This window comes from Falco biarmicus, chromosome 4, assembly GCF_023638135.1.
Source record: "Falco biarmicus isolate bFalBia1 chromosome 4, bFalBia1.pri, whole genome shotgun sequence".
Lineage (NCBI taxonomy): Eukaryota > Metazoa > Chordata > Aves > Falconiformes > Falconidae > Falco > Falco biarmicus.
In genome coordinates this window covers 67473489-67489866 of record NC_079291.1, presented here as the reverse complement: position 1 = coordinate 67489866, position 16378 = coordinate 67473489, and the positions used below count along the sequence as shown (strand labels likewise).

The window sequence follows — 16378 nt, the reverse complement described above, 5'->3', positions numbered from 1 at the left end:
CTGAAACCAATGTAACTTCTACCATAAAGCTATTTAATGACAGTTTCCGTAAGTTACTTGGAGTCATTTTATGAAGTTCACTTTGACCTCAGAAATACATGTTATTCTGAAGTCTTTCTTGCATTTACACATTTCTGAGTAGGTGTAATAGCTCAAACAAATTTAACTGGTAGTGTCATAAAGAAACAGTTTGCCCCAAAATGCGTTTAGTGTCCTTTGTTCTATAAGCATGAGCTGTGGCCATCTTCCAGTCATTATTGATCCTTGTAATATTAGGATCATCATGACTCCCTAGCCCTGAGTACTACAAAAGGTGAATTCTCAACTCAGATTTAGAAAAATATTTTTGCACTTTAAAGTGAGCCATTGTCTGTGATGTAGCTTGCACCTTGTCCTCTTCCCTCCCCCAGCCTGGGTTGGGGTAATGGTAGAGTACAGAAAAGAACACTTTAATTTCTGCCTTGTGATAAAACTGGTTTTCTGTGCTTTCTATAGGTGAAGTGGTAGTGGCAAGCCTTTAAAGGATGACTCTGAAGGGAGGTTAAATTACGTGATATTTGGGTCGTGTCCCATGCCTAAGTGGAGCTGTAAAATGATGCAAAGAGTTTAAGGAGTAGCTGGCACAGGGGTTGTAAAGGTAAAAGAGTAGTTCTGGAGTAAACAAGGGTTTACTTCCTTAAGTTGTTGTATCTGTCATCAAGGTCTCAACTGTGGAGCTTTAAAAATAGATGAGGAGCTGTAAAAGTGATTGAAGTGATTAGAAAGATGGCATTCCCATGTAAGCTGGAGAGCAAGTTTAGAAAAGTTGTATTTGACGATATATAAAGTAGGGAATGGTGGAAGCCCTGGCTGGATGTAGTGTGATTTGGAATTTGTTTGTGTTATGGGCATGGCTTGTAGGTTTAGGATGGTGGCAGGGACAGAACTGTGGAGGATGTAACTTGTGTAGGGAGAGGCCACAATGTTCCCTTTTGCAGGCTCTCCGAGTGTAGTTAGCACAGCTGGCGAGAGGTTTTTGTTAGGGAGACCTGGTTGAACTGTGTGAGTCAATAGTATGTTTAACGAGTTAAAGTTAATGCCTAAGAGTTCGTAATTGTCAATATATTGCTACACTGATGCACTTAAAAGAATGATCGTAAGTATTTGGGGAGGGCAGTTGTGCAAGGCAAAGCTTAGAGGAATAGAGAGAGGCTGATAATGTCAAAGGCTACTGAGGACACAGAGCTGTCCTCAGCCCTAAGCAGGTAAAGAAAGATTGTGAAGATACACTGAGTATTCTTTTTGCACCATTGGGTATGGGTGCTAGTTTGGGGAAGATGAGAAAGGAGGAGGCATAAATAGCCCAATTTAGAGCTGGGAGGAAAAACTGACCCCAGCGTTTGTGCCAGTCCTTATAAAAAAGGAGTATTATTTCCTTGCCTATATTTGGTGGGTTTAGCATCATGTTAATCTTAGCTTTTAATATATTTTTTTGTCTCCTTATTTCCTGCAATGCAGAGAAAGCCAAATCTCCAAGTAGCCTTCTGTTTAGTCTAGGTTGTTTTTGATAAAATAGATGTTTGATCTGGCTGAGCAAGGTGAGTTTGTGTAGGTGGCTTCCTAAAACTATTACTCTCCATTGATCTTTGCCTTAATATTTAAGAGACAGTAACAGGTTTCAGCCATGCTCTCCCTAGAGCCGTACTTCCAAGGGATGCTTCTCTAGAGAAAAGGAGTCTCAAGGTGAGACACAAATCACAGACATAAAACATTTCAGCAAAAAGGAAGAGAATGAACTATTCTTCACCAGTTCCATAGAAGTTTGAACAAGAGCTTAGATCAGGATTTATGAAGTTGAGAGATTACAAGACACTTCAGTAGTAAGCATGACTGGAGAGTGAAATGAATTGTTAGATCTTGCAGTTTTCCTTGGATGTGCTTTTTTGAGAACAGCTGTACAAACTTCTGTCTGGAGCAGTTTTGGTTTCACAAGTCCTTGAGGCCTTTGTTGGTTTTGTCTTTCTCAACTTAAACCACATACTCTTTACAAAATACTGAAACTTGCAGTAGTTTTTGATCTATTTCATATATTGCTTTTCTAAAAATAAAATTTCATGTATTAACCTGGCCAAGAAAGTCTCAACGTGGTCTCAGGTTTTTCTGTGTAAAAGTGGCAATTGGCAATGACTGTTATTTTTGGTTTGTTTCTTTTCTGGGCCTTGAAGCACATACTCCAGTTTTCCTTAGGGTAGAAATCAGATTTATGCCATAAGGTTACCTTGCTTATTTCACTCTTTAAAATATTTGCCACATATTAAAAGAACTACTAAAATCTGATGCATGTTTACTTAGCCTAGTTTGAAATGTTATAAACTGTATTGATATGAATTACTTGCTAAATAGTTTATTGTCATTTCCAGTTAATACAAATGTGTGTTGAATGTTCTTGCCTTATGTTACTAGCAATTTTATGATCTATAGCTAGAAGTCAGTGTAAGTGGTAAGGCTCTTTTTTTTTTCTTCTTTGCATTTCTCCAATTGCTTGCTGAACCCAAGCATGTGAGCTACTACCATCTATGTGATCCTCTGCCAAGGGGTTCAGCAGAATGGGCTTTTTGTCTCCTTCAGTTTTGTGGGTGTTTGGGGTTTTTTAACCCATTTATAGCCTGACTTGATGCTTTCCAGCTCTTGTATGTGGGAGTCCCTGCAATGCCATCCTGTGTCATAGAATTATTTAGGTTGGAAAAGACCATTAAGGTGAAATCCAACCACTCCACAGGACTGCAGCCACCTGTCTCTGCAGCCATCTCCGTATGCATGCTCACACTGTCAGCTCCCAGCCAGGCACGTGCGGGCACCCCATGCACAAGGATGGCCACTTGTGCTTTCAGAGTTATACTCCTGCTCCTTTTTCCTCCAAATCCTGTGTATTATGGCTGAAGAAGAATGAAGTATTTAGCTATTTTTATGTGGGAGCACTTCTGTACCCTTTTCCTGTGCGTTATTGTGTTCTTATGGGCACTGAATCTTCTTAGTAATCTTCAGCCCAAGAATCTGTCTACAGTTTCCTAATCATTCCCTGCTGCCTCCAGATCCCTGGTGATGGTTAGCTCATCCTGAGGTTCATTCTGGCTCTTGGCAAGGATGGTCTCCCCCGTTCCTGTTTCCTAGTGCCATTCTGGTAATAGCTTTCAGCATTTTCCCCACTGTGGTTTTTAGGGTGCTGTCCCCCCCCGGAGAATCCCCAAAGGCTGTGTGAGCCCAGCAGGGTCACCTCCATCCCCTGCCCAGCAGGTGGACTGGCTCTGTGGTCTGCTCAGTCCTCCTGCTGGCATCTCTTCTCGGTGCTCTGGCTCTCCAGACCACTGGAGGGGTGGAAGGTCTTTCAGCCAGGAAGCCAAGCAAAGCCGGCTCTGCCGCTGGCACTCTGCTCACCAGGCTGAAAGCTTGCAGATTGTGGAAACGATTGACATGGCGATAGAGGTTTAGATGTTAAAAAAGTTCTGCATGTTTCTTGCAAACTAGAAACCTCGGGTGGATCACTGAGACCCAAATTGCCTCCCTTGCAGAGGTTGTATGCGTGGCCCTGCTGCCTCCGCTTAGTGCAGACAGACTGCCGCTGGCCCTGGGGGTGACGGTTCGGCAGGACTGGGGAGAGGTCTGAGTCCTGAGATATGTGAGATTTGGAGTAGTGGAGTGAGAGGACCAGAGGATGCATGCAAACATAAGCCATGAGAAAAATCAGGTTTTCACTGCTACTGCTTGCATAACTGCTTTTGTGGCTGGTGTGATGCAAGCAATTGTGACTTAATTCTTGTACTTTTTTTATGACTGTCTCCTCTTGAAGGGGAAGAAAACAGTTTGAGTGACATTTGGAATGCTGTTAACTTGGAAAGTGAGATGGCATAAAAAAGGGACTAGGAGTAATGGATATAAAACGTTGAGTAGAGGACAGATGTTACCCCTTCCTTTACATATGAGTTACGTATGTTGTAAGTGCTGTGCCAGGTAGCCTTTCTATGCTGTTCTGAGCCAAAGAGGTAAGAAGAGCAGAGTGCTGGACTCGGTTTAATTTTGGGTGACAAACAAAATGTTTCTTTAACTCTTCTTTCTTGTTCTGTGGGGTTTTAAGTTACTGTTTGGGTCAATTAGTAACAGAAAATTTTGAAAATACAAAAATCCAGCATACCCAGCTTTACCTGGCATAACTATCATTAGGGCTCAAAACATATTTAATGGGGATAATGTTATTTCTTGCAAGATTTGAAACTTGAGTAACTTCAGTGAACTGAAATGAATCTGCTGATACAATTGCATATATTGCTGTCTCTTAATTGCTTCTGTTTGAGGGCAGGGCAAGTCATAGTTGAAGAACTTTGGGTTCTTAAGATTCAAAAGCTGCTGTTTATTTTTGAAGTTGCTGTTTGCCCTGTTTTGCATGGACCTGGGCAATGATGAGCATATTTAAGTCTCTCTTCATTCTACTGAATGCTTTCTGAGAGCGAGCCAAAGTTATGTGCTTCTGAGTGACGTCTTCACCTAACTGCTTGATTCTCCAGATGCTTCACCATACAACATCAGGAGGCTTGGCCCACAAATTGCAGCTGGGAGAACATCCTTGGCGTGCATATTATTCATGGACTATAATTTAGTGTTTTCTCACAATGCAGTTGTTCAGGCTTAAAGTCTTTAAGTGTTTCATTCTTCAGACGTGTGCAGAACATGGTAATGCCCAATTTTTCTGCAAGTGAGGAACCTGCAGCATTAAATAATCTCTCAAGTGTAGAGTCTGCAGCAGAAGTTCAGCAAACGCCAAATCCTGTTAGTGTGCACTAGCTATCCTATCATTCCCCTCCCTGAAACAGATAGGCAAATTTCGTAATTTGCAAAAGTAAATGTTGGTGTTGGTTTTCAGATAATTCACCATCGTGAATATGAAAGGATTGTCTTGTGTGAATGTTACAATAATGAATTTCTGTGCAGAGTTTTGTAATCAACCCCACTGACCCCAAACGTGGTCTGAATAAGCAGTGAAAGACAGTAATTTACAGCAATTGTCTATTTAATTTTTAATTTTTATGTCTGAATCTGGGGGTAAAAGCAATTAGCTGTCCTTTAGACCTAGAGAGGAGTTAAACTCCAACAACCCCATGGCTGGCAAAATGCTCTTTTGCCAGGGAGACTGACACTTTTAGCTAACTTTTTTTTTAAAAAAAAGTACATTTGTGCAAACTGATGCTTTTGGTGGGGAGGGGAGGATAGTTCAGTCAGCAGGTTCTGTTACCTGGTTTGTGCATGTTTCAGTCGGTGTCTCAGCAGCAAGCAATTCCTTCTGCCATATGGGAAAAGACTGGAATTTAAAAACAGATTAGCAGATCCTCTTGCTACACTAGGACGACTGCTGTCTTGTGTTGCAGCCTTGCATTGAAGGGCCATTGTCTTTTCTGCTCCCAGTCCCCTGCAGAGCAAAAAGGTTTGTCGGATTCAGGCGAGGACCCCCAGGGAGAGGTTGAGTCCCCCCACCATGGTCTGGGTCACAAAGAATCAGCTGGTAAGCGCGACTCTGAGCACCCTGCTCCTGCTGTTGCCTCAGTCAGTGCTACCCTGAGTCCCACTTCTGAAGCCCAGCTTGCTCCTATTCAACAAGAACTGGCAGGGGTAAGTGTGAACCTACCAAGTACTTCTGCTGCTGAGGGGTCGAAAGAAAGAAGTCCCTTCCACTAGGAGGAATCTGTTGGTTTTAACTTTAGGTAGTGCAGCCAGCCCACTGTCTGTCTGGTTCGTTGATCTCAGGTGTTGGTCCCCTCTAAGCCATTGCTCCAGTTAGTAGAAATGAAATTTCTTTGGTGCTCCCTAGCAGGTGTAATTGTAGAAGTCATCAATACATCAAGTATTAATTTTAAAATGTAGGGTGTAAACTCTGTGTTTGCTAAGGATGAGAGCTCTTCTAAATGAGTGAGAACGTGGGTATATATGAGGGATTTACTTCAAGCAGTTAGGGGAGGATTGTTTATTCCCTCTGAGCCGTAATGCTGCAGCTTGACAAAGGGAGCAGCTAATGCTGTGTTTCCACTGGATATAAACAGGAGCTTGTCATGCCAACCTGTAATGTACTTAACAGATTAAAAGCAGCCAGAAAATGCTAAACCAGAATTCTGAATTTAGGTACTTGGGGGGGGGAAGCCAAACGCTACCTTGTGGTAGGAAAAAGCTATTAATTTAAGATTATCTTTTTTGTACTGGTGGTGGAGCAAAATATTTTTAGAAAGGTTGCATGACTAAATGAACCATACAGTCTTTCAGAGCAATTTTAAGTGTTTCTAATCTTTCTGGCTGGTGGACCATGTTTTCTTGGTGCAGGTGAGTCACTGCTCATTGTGACCACACACACTACGCATATACTCTTTGATAGGTCTGTGCCCATTAAGGCTGCTCCACACAACACCTGCACCCTTTTCCTGCACTAATAAGTTGTGGGTTTGGTTTGGTTTTGGTGGTTTCCCCCCCCCCCGCCCCCCCAAGAATAGGCTGTTCAGGTAAACCCAGTGTCAAATGGATTGTCATGACAAGGTACAAACTGCTGTAGGTTAAGCCCCTTTCTGTGTCCAGGCTGTTGCTTAATGACCTGCTGGAGAAGTTTTTCTATTTTGATTTTAAGATTAAAGTTTTCAAGGGTCAATATTTTAAAATATACCTGGTAAACATAGTTGCAGATTTTAATGTCGGTTTTGTATCATTTAAAGTTGCCAGTGTTACTAGAATGGCATTAACCAGAGTTTTCAGGAAATCTGCAGCAAGTGGTCACTATCTTAGACTTGTTCCTAAAGAGCAGAAAATCTTATACCAGTTAACCCAGGTCTGAAAAGTTTAAGAACCAAAAGTGCTGTTGGGGAATGTATGCAGGAACTCTTGGCTGTACACAACAGGTATCTATACATCCTTGAACTGAACTTCGCTCTATCCACTTAAATCTGTGGACTAGTACAGTAGCCGATATAGGCATGTAACTGGCCTTCAGATGCACTGGCAAGGATTCTTCAAATTATCTCGGTGCTGGAGTAAAACTCTTTCCTTGAAATACACACAAGGTTGATGCATCTTCAGAGTGCTTGTACTGGTTTGCCAGAGCAGAAAGTTCCATGCAATCTTCCCAGGACCTTAGGAAGAAAAGATGAATTATGGCTGAGCTCTGAAGCGGAAACACTGCATATTTCTTGTTTCCTTGGTATTGTTTGTACATGTACAGGCAGATATTTTTGTGGTGTGGCCAGAGAAACTGTCTCTTGCAGAGCGGAGTGTGATGTCTTGACCTTCCTGAGGCTCACCCAAGCCAGCCTGCAGCAGCATCCTGCTGTGCCAGCAGGACCCTGTTGAGGAGGTTCTGTAACAGCTTTTAAGCAATGGCCGTGGCAGTTAGTGATGCTCCTGTATGTGCAGAGTGTCTGGATTCCAGACTTGCTGTACCATGCTCTGAATTCCTTTTGCGTAAGACTTTTTTTGCATCTTAAATGCATTTTTCAAAGATAAACACTCTTAAGTGTACTCTTACAGATTTCACTTAATTATGTTGGCCTTTCTTTGCTTTCCCTAAATTCTCCCTTGCCCTCCCTGTTTCTGCTCATGATTGTGAATAAACAAAAACTGACAAATTTGTTGAAGTTTTAAAGTCCTCTGTTAGTTTGTAACAACTGTGTGAGGAAGTAATGGGTGTAAAGAAGTGGTTTGTGCTTCAGTATGGGATGGCTAATAAGTTTCATTTGCACTTTTTAAAAGCAGTTGGTAGCCTTGAAAAAGGTAATTTTGGTTAATTAGAACTGTGTCAGAGTGGTAGGAGCCTTGATTTAGAAATAAGGAGAAGTTTTCTGTAGCTGGATTTCTAAAAGTAGGGGAAGGAGGGAGTAAGTGGAAGGTGGCTTCTGTGCTGAATTGAGGAGTAAATTGTAGGTTGGATTTTGATGTTACTGGTTTAAGTATCTCTTCAGCTTCTAATTTCAAAGATTGGAGAGAAGCTGAATCATCTTAATGCTTCCCTATAAGATGAGATGTCCCTGGCTTTCATTTGTCGCGTATTTCTGTATCTGTGTAAAACGAGTATTGCTGTAAAGTACAGATTGAGGGGCCTGATGGGGAGGCTGGACTGCTGTTTATTATCAATAATTGTAATCTGATGTGTTTTCTTCCCAGTCTCAGATAAACTCTGTCATGGCTATATTCCCCCTATTTTTGTCTAGTCTTCCCAGCTTCTCCTGAATAAGCAATACTGGTGAGCAACTTCTGGCAGCAGCAGTGACTTATTTTCTAGTGTGGCTTCATGAGAAAGCGAAGCTTATGCTAATAAAGCAGCTCTGTGTTTCCTTGCCCCTGTGCCATCTGCCTTTAACTCTGTCAGGTTTGTCTAGAGGTGCTGAGAGGTGTGGAGATCCTGGCTCTGGGTTCCTCTGCAGTCTGGGGGTAGAGGCAGACCAGAGAGGAGAGAAAACAGCTCGCTGCCCCCAGCGTTTACTTCTCACTGCAGCTTATTCCACATTATTTGTCATCTAGGTAGGATCTGTGGGAAACCAGGCTTCATTAGAGCACATGCATCCAGCTTTATTTTCTTGAAAGACTTTCTTCTGATGATGAAGGGTTTTGGAATATTTTTTTCAAGATCTGCAAGAGCGAATTGGTCATTGGTAAAAGTAAGATTATGGAGAAAAAACGTGAGATTTAATGCAAGGTTGAGGAGGTCTGGAAGGTGAATGCCCCAGGTAATGGGGAGTGACTATTGACAGCAAGTTTTTTAATAAAAGCAAGGAAACAGTCATTAGTGTCTTATACTGGATGCTGAGTATAACAAAATCAAACAGCTCCCAGTAGTGTTGGCAACTCTTCAGTGGAGTAATTCGCGCATATTCTCATTTATTTGAAAACAGAAAATCAAACATGGGTATCTTAAATGCTCAGGCAGGAGGTTGAGGACTGAGGTAGATATAAATGAGGTTCTTTGGCCTGTCTGTGTTTGGGGATCAACCTAACGGATTATGACTTTTCTTCCCTGGCCTTTAAATTCCTGAGTCTATAAAAGATTTAAATCCATTGTTGCATTTTTCTGGTAGGAAATTTGCAAAGTCTGACCCAACTTCCCTAAGCAGTAATTGACAGCATGAGCAGTGTGTGAGGGGGTATGGATGGGAGGTAGCACACCAGCTGATGGAGATACTTGGATGCCTTTGTAGAAGAAAATACATTTTGAGGGAAAAGGAAACCTTTTTTTATTATTATTCTGTGCAGCATCTGCTATGACGAGGGTTGGCAGTGTTGGTAACAGCTGTAAAACTTGTCACATGGACTTTTGCATACCTTTAATCTCCTAAAACTCTCAGATTAGGAAGCATGGAAATAATTCAGAGTAGCTACCTGGCTCTGCTTTGCCCTTAGTAGGTTGCAGTTGGTTATGGGTACGGATACTCCTTGCCCACTAAAGGTGGTGATGGTAGATTTGGTTGTGCTTGCATCAGGTAATGAAATTACAATAATGTGATAATTTGAAGCTTGTGCTATACAGGTTTGGTGGGTTTCTTTGTTACTTGGCCATGGAGAGTATAATACCTGCCAGTAAGGGCTTAAGAAGTTTTTGAAGTTCGGGGGGATGTCACTTGTTGATTTCTAAGGATTTCTGCACAGAGACCTGCAGTTCCATTCATGCAAATTTCTTACAAAATGGTTTTCCTTTTGCTTTCAGGATTTTTGCTAAAAATGGAAACAGGTTGTTGGTGTAGGTGACAATGCTTTCTGTGCAAAACAGAATTTTTTTTCTGACTTGACGTGCTGATTGCCGAAACAGATGACATCATAGTTTTCCACTTCAGCCTTATCTTTTGGGAAACTAGTGTGTGTTGGCAGGGGAGGTGCCTAATAAGATCATCTTCTAGTAGCGTGGAGTGCTTGACCAGTTATAGGAAGAGCATGGATCATCAAATACAGTAATTAATGTGATTGGTCTGATAGATATGGGTGGATGGGGGATGTGGGGGTGTGTGTGTGTTCCAGAACTGTCTATAGCTTTTCATTCCCTATGCTAAAGGTTTCAAAAGTACTTGACTAGGATGCCAGTGAGGTAGCTATACTTTCCTATCAATGTAAAACAAACCAGAAAACCCCTTAAACTTAATTGCATAGGCAAAATGCATTGTGAATGTTTTTTTTATTAGCGTAGAGTGAAATACTGGTAGTACAATAGTATCTAGATTCTAAATACATGCAGTGCTAATTAGAAAGTTTTGTACTTTCTGGTATTCTTATATTTAAGATAATGTCTTTCAGATAAGTGTGTCTGCCTGTCTGTGCCAAAACGTGGCCAGTGGCAGGGGGGGAGGACAAGCCCTGGGGCTGCTGTTCCTCCCCGAAGTGGGGCTGTGTGAAGGGGAGGTGTGTCCTGGGGCAGGAGGGGGATGAAGGGGTCACGTTGGGCTTAGGGAGGAGGTTTGGTATCTCAAGGGACTTTGTAATGAGATGGTGCTAATGCTCCCCTAGTTGCCTTCCGTAATGAAAAGAATCCATCGCAGGGTTATGTTTTGTGGGAGCAAGGGGTGTTATATCAGCTGAGGAATGGGCAGAGCGATTAGGGAGAGAGAGACCTAGAAATCATCAGACAAGATGTGAAACCTTTGTTCAAAAACTTTTTGAATATTGTGATAGTTGGTAGCCTGGGATGCTTCCCGGTTTGTTCCTGGTGCTGTGGGAGATGCTAGGAGACTATCCATTGCTAATTCCTGTAAAATTCCTGTAAAAATGCCATAGCAGTGATTTCTGGAATGCATTTTAAAAGACATTCTTCCAGTGCTGTTCTTCTGTTGAAGGAACTGATGTCAGTTAGGTTAATTAGGAAGAGTGTGTTGGGATGAACTCCATGGGTTTGTTCATCATGACTTTGGAACTTCTATGGTACTTCTAAAATCAAAACAAATTTGAAAAATGCCAGTTTGCTTTTTTCAGTATATAGAAAACCTAACTGTAATTATTGCACAGTCTCTGAGGATGTTAGTGCTTGGGTGTGAATTTTCAGGTATCTTATTTGTAAACTTGGATTAATCATAAGTCATAAAAATAATATATTGCCTTGGGTGTATATCATTGATAGTAAGGTAAAAATCTCCAAACTGATGCTTAAAACATTTTGATGTATCCAAAGAGCTTGAAATGTTCAGTATGTGACTTTTGGTTTATCACTGTTATCTGATTGCAGAGATCAGCGGATGGATCAAGTCCAGAAGACGGAGATGGTAAGAAATCTGGTTGTAAGATTAAAAAACATGAGTATGTGTGTCTCTGGGATTTTGTGTATTTTCTCTAATAGTTTTTTTTCCTACAGAATCTGATCGAGAGGACGGGAGCTACTGTCCACCTGTAAAGCGTGAGAGAACTTCATCCTTAACTCAGTTCCCTCCTTCTCAGTCAGGTAAATGTTGCCACAATATTCCATGTGAGCAGTGGGTTTCCTTCTTACACTTTTTGTTTTGCCCAAATAAGTTGATAGATCTGTTTGTTAAAATATTTTCTATCTGTAAGTTTATATATATTTGTAGTTTCAGCTTTTAGCCTTATGTTGTTAAATTGAGGATTTTACCAGAAATCTCTTTGATTTGTTTTGATCAGGTTGCCTAACACATCTGTATAAAAGCTCCTTTTTCTTAGTTACTCTGCCAGGCAAATCTTCCAATTCTCAGGTCATGCTTCAGTCAGTTTAGTCCTTTTTTCTCCCATTCCTTTTAAAGTGGAGAGGATTCAGTGTGTTTCACCAACATTCTCAGCTGGCAAATGCAAGAGAGTGACCACTGCCCACCAGTCACAAACTTGGGAATGGGCATGTTTGATATTTGTCATCCCCTTGGGAATGGTCTCTCAAATTTCTGCCTTTTTCTTGTCACAGACAGTACGAAGTGTTTAGCTTTAGTGGAAGATTTTTAGTTCAGATATGTCAGCGCTTGGGGCAGGTTTAGAGACTTCGCTGCTTTTCTTTCCATCATCTCAGTTGAAATAAAGGAGAGGAGACAAACAGTAAACATGAGAACAGTAAAAAAGTATTCCTCTAATATCCAGCACATTTGGGAAGTGTGACTAAATGATGAAAACCTAGTTCTTCTGCTTTTAATTTCAAAGAAATAAGTGACTATGGAATTAAAAAATGTAGTTGCTGATATGTTATGGGCATCATATTTTATTTTCATGCTGCCAGTCTGTGTCAGGAGGAATTCCTCCCCTAAGACCTAGATTTTCTGGAGTGCAGCTTAGTGGGCTTCAGGGCGCAGGCAGTGCTGTTAATTGCGGACGGTTCAGGGGACCAATGCTGCTGCCATCTGCTCGCCGATCACTCTTCGTAAAAGAATGCTGTGTGCATTCATCAAAAGTAGTGAAAATGGTGATTTTTGTCTATAGATTTTCTGTTAGGATAACAGAATGCGTACGGCCTGTTAGGTGCTTCCTTATTTATTGGACTTTATATTCCTAGTTCCTATAATCGTCTGTAATGCCTTTATCTTTTAAATTAGAATCTCTAAAATCTCAGATTTTGCTTAACGCTAACATTTGTTAAGAAGTGGAGGAGAACAATTTATTTGGCTGTTCTGTGGTTCGATACTGGATGTTTCAGGAGCCATCATGCTTTCTCGAGCATCTGCCTGGCTAATACGTTTTGACTGGATGTGGCTGTTTAGTCCCTGTTTGACTCCCCTGTTCTCTTCTGATGTGTGGTGTTGTCAAAGGGTGACCTCTGGAATTGCAGCTTCCGTAAAGGCTTCTTTGAATAAATATTGCTGACAGTATCCCATGGCCTTGGTTTACAGAAAATCTTTTGCTTTCTAAACGTCTTAAATTTTTTGTTGTTGTTACATTGCTCTCAAGGGTAGGGAAATTTTGCTTATATGAAACTCACAGCATGTTTAAGCTTAAGGCAGACCATCATAAAAAGATGGAATTAGAGGAAAGAAGCAAATATGGGGGGTGGGGTGGGGAATCTAAAACTTAAATATAAAACACAAGTCCTGCATCTTTTAATGCAACAGTGCTCAGAGATGAGTTTCCTTTCTTTTTTCAGCATACTTAAGCTTCTTCTGCAGCCTCATAAAAGCTAGAAAGAACTAATAAATACTGTATTTACCTCGTGCAAGGTGATCTGTTGGAGACAAAATCCCCAACCTACTATTGTTGCCTTGTGACTGTTGATGCATCTACCTCCTGCTGTGATCATCACATTTTCTAAACTGCGTTATCTGTGATTCTTCGTACAACACCACAAGTATTTCAGCTGCTGAACAGAAGTTCAGCACCCAGCAAAGGGTGGAAAAGAATCTGTTCTTTGCTCCTTTCAAATATTTTTCTTTGTTGTTGACTGTTTTGCTTTTTGAGTGTGACACTTGCAGATACTCTCATGTACTCTTGTTTCTGTAGAATTTTTATCCTTGCAGGACAGTTGAAACAGAAGCTGCTGAGCTCTTAGTGCAACCCCTGCTGTCACTCGTAAGCCTTTTGAGGAGCCTAGTGTTATCTTAAACTATTTAGCAGGTGTTACACTCCTTTCTGCACTCTCTGCAGAGGCCCTTTGAAATGTTATACATATTTTGTAATGGTATTTTACATTCTGATGTCACTTTTAATTCTAGTTTGGATAAAACACAGGGTTCCTGTTTTGAGTTTTCTTCTCTCCAAAATAAATGAAATTTGCTCTTTCTCTGTTTCAGGAGAAACTAAGGAAGGGTTTATGGACGATGACCTGTTTACTTCTGTGATTATAAAGCTGTTTTAGTTCAGAAGAAAGAAAAACCCAAAATAAAACAAATTACAAGAAATATCATTTTTGATTTGCAGCCTTGATATGCCTGGGAACAGAGTTTATGAACAACATACACAGCTTCTCTTTATTTTTCTTTTTCTTTGACTGCAGTAACAAAGAACAACGTCTTTATGCCATCAAGCTTCTGTGAACCCTCTACTGGCAATTCTGACTCAGAACCAGGTGATCTTCCTCATTTTTCTGCTTTTTCTCAGCAAACTGCTGTCAGTCTGTCACAATCCAAAGTAGTCCGGTACTTCAGAAGTAAGACCCTGTCTGGGAGAATGGAAGTGGTGATGGTTCTGATCTTATAGCTGTTCTCTTGCTGACTTCATTGTTTGATTTCACGCTTGTTGGAGGTAATTAAAATAACAAATATTGAAATTCTGACATGCTTTGGGAGTGGTGGTGGAAGACTGCAATATGGCTCCATGCTCACCTGTTAACCTCAAGCTAAAACTTGAGGGAACTTTTCATTTATCTACTTTGGATACTGGTTTTTTGATATTAAAAATCAGATCAATAATCTAAGGTCATGATAATGTTCAACAATGACCTGTGGCTCCTCTCTTGACAGTACCACTTTGTCAATCACCATTGTTCTGTGGTTTGTGGTTTCTGTGTGGGGGTGCTTGTTAGTAACTGTCATGTTCAGTCAAACTTTTGATTGTCCTTTTCTTAGTTTGATTCTCACTTAAAAACCTCTATTACTTGTAGTAAACCTCTACTAAATCCTTCCCTGAAAGAACTCAATTTCTCTTGTTAAAATGGTCTGTTTCATGTTTTTTCTGGAAAACAATTTTGAAAATTTTTTTTTCTTGCGGTCTGTGTTTCTCTCTGTGTATTTCCTGTGATCCCTGGAAGTTCAGGCTTCTTATGGAAGAAGGGAATTCTTTGGAAATGTCCTTATGTTGGATATTTATAAAACTTGTGGGCTGTTACAGTGGGGAAAACATAAGGAACTTTATGACTGTATGTAGTGTGTTACAGCTGTGTCCTTGTAATTTTGTATTTTGCTTGTAGAGGAGAAGAGCAGCGGATTCCGGCTGAAGCCACCAACACTTATCCATGGTCAGGCACCTAGTGCAGGTGAGTTCAGTGCTTTCTGCAACAGCACAAAGAAACCAGTTCTAGCATTTTATTTAGGAGTTTCCTCAAACTGCTGTTGTGCCTGGAAGGCGGCAAGATCTGTGTTTATGCAGAAAATCTTGTATTCTCCGGAGTGGTTCTGCCCTTAGCCACTGTGTAATGCGTATAGACGCATCCAAATTTTGGCTTGCATTAGTCATGCACTTCTGAAATGTATCTCCCCGTTGTCTCTGCTTGGCCTGCCTTGATTCAATTCTCATATAAATGTTTGAACTCAAGATAATTATTTCGATTGTTGTCGTGCCCCTCGAATGTGGGTGGCCTGAAATGATCCTGCTCGCAGAATATTCAGCTGAGTTACTCGCAACAACTTCTGTTGCAGTGTTTTACTGAATCAATTGTTCATCTTTGTTTTCTTCAATGAAGAAAACTGAGCCTTCAGGCATTGCCATTGCCTTGTAGACGTGATGTTAAGATGTCTTTAGGTGGGGTTTTTTGTCGTTTCTTCTAGTTGTTTAAGGTCAGTGGGCCTTTTGACTTAGAGGGGAATTAAAGAGTTAGTGCTGTGTATCTTACTATAGCAAACCAAAGAGGTCAGGTTAGTTCAGAAGCCAGAAGGTTGTCACATGAAACAACATCTAAGACTATTACACTGCCAATACATTTGATTGTATGAGGAATTAAAAATAAAATAATTAGTTTACCAGTATCTGGACTTGACTTCACTGGAAGAAGAAAAGATGACCTGGAATGTGTAGTTGAATAATATGTCAGTGCATCAATAGGATTGCTTGTGTACTGTCATTCCTCTTAAATTTTTACTTTTATTTCTGAGTCAGTCAAATTCTCCTGTGTTTTCCTGGATAAGGTAGAGAATATATTTTGAAGTGTTCTTTAAGGCTAGGAAGTAGTCTTCTATATTTGGGACCAATTCTCTTTTGAGACTGGGTGAAGGATGGGGGGAAAAAGGGGCTGGAAGCTTTTTAAATCTCTGGTTTTCCATCGTATGTGCTGTTGGAAGCAGTTACAGAGAAGATTAGATGAAGCTAAATTTTTCAACTTCAAGGCTTTATAGCTCTTGACAAAACTCTGTGTTTGCAGGTCTCCCTAGCCAGAAACCGAAGGAACAGCAGCGCAGCGTGCTACGTCCAGCAGTATTACAGGCACCACAGCCGAAAGCTTTCTCGCAGATGGGTAAATAATACTATTGTTGCTAGAATACCACAGAGGGAGAAGGAAAATACAAAATCAGTTTAGTGTCCGGGTTTGTATTTACTCAGCATCTGCCTTGGTTTTTTTTCTGAAAGGAGAAATCTAGAAAAAACATCTCAATTGTTCAGTGTATCTCTTACATGTAAGAGTTAACACAGTCAAACCTTCAGTTTTAGGGTGACATTGCTAAGTCTCTAACTTCGGTGTAGTCCATGCTTTGGTTGTGGAATAAAAGAGACTTTTAAGGGTATGGATTGACAATCTCAAATGATGGCATTGACTGTGGTATAA

At 40.8% G+C, this 16378-nt stretch overlaps 1 protein-coding gene across 2 annotated transcripts in view; it reads left to right on the top strand.

Annotated features, from left to right (window-relative positions):
- RANBP3 (RAN binding protein 3) overlaps positions 1-16378 on the top strand; it is a 48846-nt gene that overhangs the window by 14098 nt on the left and 18370 nt on the right. The window contains exons 3-8 of one of the 2 annotated variants that reach the window (XM_056337346.1): positions 5434-5637; positions 11204-11240; positions 11330-11416; positions 13898-13969; positions 14810-14875; positions 15977-16069. In XM_056337346.1, the coding sequence (XP_056193321.1) occupies positions 5434-5637; positions 11204-11240; positions 11330-11416; positions 13898-13969; positions 14810-14875; positions 15977-16069 (559 nt within the window). The remainder of the gene's footprint in view (positions 1-5433; positions 5638-11203; positions 11241-11329; positions 11417-13897; positions 13970-14809; positions 14876-15976; positions 16070-16378) is intronic. The other variant, XM_056337347.1, reaches the window with a different exon arrangement.